The sequence below is a fragment of the Vicia villosa genome, linkage group LG2, assembly GCF_029867415.1.
Source record: "Vicia villosa cultivar HV-30 ecotype Madison, WI linkage group LG2, Vvil1.0, whole genome shotgun sequence".
Lineage (NCBI taxonomy): Eukaryota > Viridiplantae > Streptophyta > Magnoliopsida > Fabales > Fabaceae > Vicia > Vicia villosa.
In genome coordinates this window covers 97,510,071-97,513,185 of record NC_081181.1, presented here as the reverse complement: position 1 = coordinate 97,513,185, position 3,115 = coordinate 97,510,071, and the positions used below count along the sequence as shown (strand labels likewise).

The 3,115-nt window shown below is 33.5% G+C and overlaps 1 protein-coding gene across 1 annotated transcript; it reads left to right on the top strand.

Annotated features, from left to right (window-relative positions):
* The first annotated feature begins 563 nt into the window (after window positions 1-563).
* Window positions 564-1,592, top strand: LOC131649638 (transcription factor MYB106-like). The gene is made up of 3 exons (XM_058919391.1): window positions 564-699; window positions 842-971; window positions 1,058-1,592. Exons 1-3 carry the CDS (start codon window positions 564-566, stop codon window positions 1,590-1,592), a joined length of 801 nt encoding a protein of 266 aa, XP_058775374.1.
* Window positions 1,593-3,115: the final 1,523 nt, after the last annotated feature.

Here is a 3,115-nt window from a genome sequence, read left to right as displayed (position 1 = left end):
ATGTATACGGATTAAAATCTTTAATCCATTTTGATATTCTTAATACTCATAGTTTAAGATTGATAGACCTCATTTACCACACAATCCCTATATCCTTGTAGATATTAAACTAAAATTCACAGCAACCTCTACCCAGGGTATCATCATTGCTCTGTGAACTTCCATTGTAACAAGAGCTTTGCACACAAACCTTTGTTCAACATCAGCCTGCCATGCACATTACGTTTGCACTCTATGAGACCTTGCTCATACTCTTCATGAGTTACTTATATGCACATTACATCTCCTTTGATTAATGTTAGTAGTATCGGTAATACATTGGTATCTGACTGCAACACAAGACCTGTCTGTACAAAACGAGCATGTGATGGCCCACTATATATATATTAATGTGTACTGCAACACTATCAGGTACCCCCTCTTTTTTAACCTCAATTATTTGTCCTTCTATTCTATTAATGTATGATCTTTTGAATTAAAAACACCAAGAGTCACCTACTTATTACAGAAAACCTTACTACTTCATAAATCTATGCATATTCATTTGATATTATCATTTGAAAATGAGTAGGAGACCATGCTGTGAGAACATAGTAGAGTTGAAGAAAGGACCATGGACACCAAACGAAGACAAGAAGCTTATAGCATATATTACTCAAAATGGCTATGAAAACTGGCATTCTTTGCCTGCTAGAGCAGGTAACATATATCTCTATAATCATAAATTTAATGCATGTCTTATATTGTGTCTTTAGTGTTAGAAATGCATCTTTCAAATCTTAGTTATGAATATTTTTTTAATAAAAAATAATGAGTTTCACTTTTATATATGTATATGTAGGTCTTCAAAGATGTGGAAAGAGTTGTAGATTAAGGTGGATTAACTATCTTAGTCCTTATATAAAACGAGGAAACTTTAGTTTGGAGGAAGATGACACTATTATTCAACTGCATGCTCTTCTTGGAAACAAGTGAGTTTTTTTTCTGAATTGGATCATGGAGGAATATCACAAATTTAATTTTTGATATAAAGAATTATTTGATTACACTTTTACAGATGGTCCACAATAGCAGCTCTCCTGCCAAGGAGAACAGACAATGAGATAAAGAATCGTTGGAATACTAACATCAAGAAAAGACTTATTAAAATGGGCATAGATCCTGTTACTCACAAACCAATATCCAACAACAAGGAAAAGGATGATATTGCTACAAAACACATGGCTCAATGGGAGAGTGTTAGATTGGAAGCTGAAGCAAGATCATCGTCAATGTTAGGTAAAACTCAAATTGAATCTTTGCCATGTTCATCAAGCTCATCAAATGTGTTAATAACCAAACACAACAATGCAGTGTATAGCAATATGTGTGCCACTATGCTTGAAAATGATGATGACCCTTTTTCTCCAACATCCATATCGAGTTTTCCTAGTAGGGACCTTGTTACTCCTACAAATGATTTGAATAATAGTAGTATTATGGAAACTAATGACCAGTGGATCATGAATGGCTATGGCTTTAACTTGCAAGATGATGATGACATAATGGTTGCATTGGAAGCATTTAGAGATGGAAATGGAAAATACAACTAGGAAACACGTGTTCATGTTTTTCCTAGCTACATTGTTTGTTTTTATATATTAATATTAGTGGTTTGTTAGTATGTTAGAAAGAGAGGAAAATTGTAAGCAGTAAGAATCAAACTTTGTATCTCTTTTTCAACATCTTTGGAGATTAAATTTTCCACAATAGTCCTCACTCTACTCTACTCTTTAAATCATTTTTTATGTTGTAAATAATTTTTCGATGAACTAACTAAAGAAAGGGAAGAATACATGTGTGCCCTAGTTGCATGCATGGTGCAAATAATTTTCTTGACTGCATTGAGGAAAAATTTTAGGTGGACACATATCTATAAGAAATTATTTTACATATATACAATCAATTACAAAATTTTAATTAATAAAAAAATAAATATTGAATTTTCTCTCTCCTTCATAATCTCAACCACCCCATGAATTCAATTAAAAACAAAATTAAAATTAAAATAAATTAAAAAATTGCTCTATTTTTATTAGTTGTTCCTAAAAATGTGAATTTAGGGTCGTGTCCATGCAAGAATTTCTCCTGCATTGAATACAAAATAAAAGGAGTTTGGTATACTAGTGGAGAATTTTACACCCATTTTTAGGCTTATTACACCAGTTATGATCGGGTGTAAACTCATCGGGCGAAATATGTATGAAGAATTTATACTCGTTTTAAAATGGGTGTAAAAGGAGAATGTATTACACCTTATTGCAGATAAAATACACGTAAATTGTTTGATATTTACACCAAATTTAAACATATTTACATCTTATTTTAAACATAATGGGTGTGTTGGAGCGGTAAAGCGGCAAGCAACAAAAGTTTTGGAAGTATTTATCCGGGAAATTATCGTGTCCGTAGAGATTGGTGAGAAAAACTGTCGTTCGACTATCTCGCGTTCTAAGTTTCATGATTGGGTGCGGGAAAAGTAAATAAAAGCAAATAAACAATCTATTGTAGCTTAAGAGAATTCAGTCTGGAATCGTATTTCTACTTAACCCGTCGAATACTTAAATCTGAAGATCTTATCGAAAACACACTCACAATACGCATCAACATCACCAGGCATCATTCGAGACGCCACACCAGTGTTCATTTCTGAAACACTGACGAAAGCCCAACCGTACTATTCACACAGCGATGTCTCAACCGACACAAACAACACAGAGGCATTAAACTCGATACCCATTACGAGTTAGCCATAAATCCATGTCTGAAACCTAGAAACTAACAGATATCATTCCTAATCAAGATCTAAGATGTCCATTTCTGCAACAACACAAATCCAGAGCATTTAAGCAAAAAGATCAAGAACAACAACAATGATGATTTATAAAGAGAATATATAAACGATCCAAAGATCAACAAATATACATACAAGAGAGGAAAAATATACATACAAACCCCACCATTGGAATGGGTCACAGGGAAGAAGAAGAACAAGCGGAAACTTCTCGTGTTTGTTGGCACAATCAGAGACCACCCGAGCTAAATCGACATGATGAGACACCCAATAGTGTTGCTT

Bases quoted from the DNA above. Each gene is read 5' to 3' on its own strand.
- LOC131649638 (XM_058919391.1), top strand. From the start codon at position 564: ATGAGTAGGAGACCATGCTGTGAGAACATAGTAGAGTTGAAGAAAGGA. The intron at 700-841 runs GTAACATATATC...ATGTATATGTAG, and splicing joins TTCTTTGCCTGCTAGAGCAG to GTCTTCAAAGATGTGGAAAG. The intron at 972-1,057 runs GTGAGTTTTTTT...ACACTTTTACAG, and splicing joins CATGCTCTTCTTGGAAACAA to ATGGTCCACAATAGCAGCTC.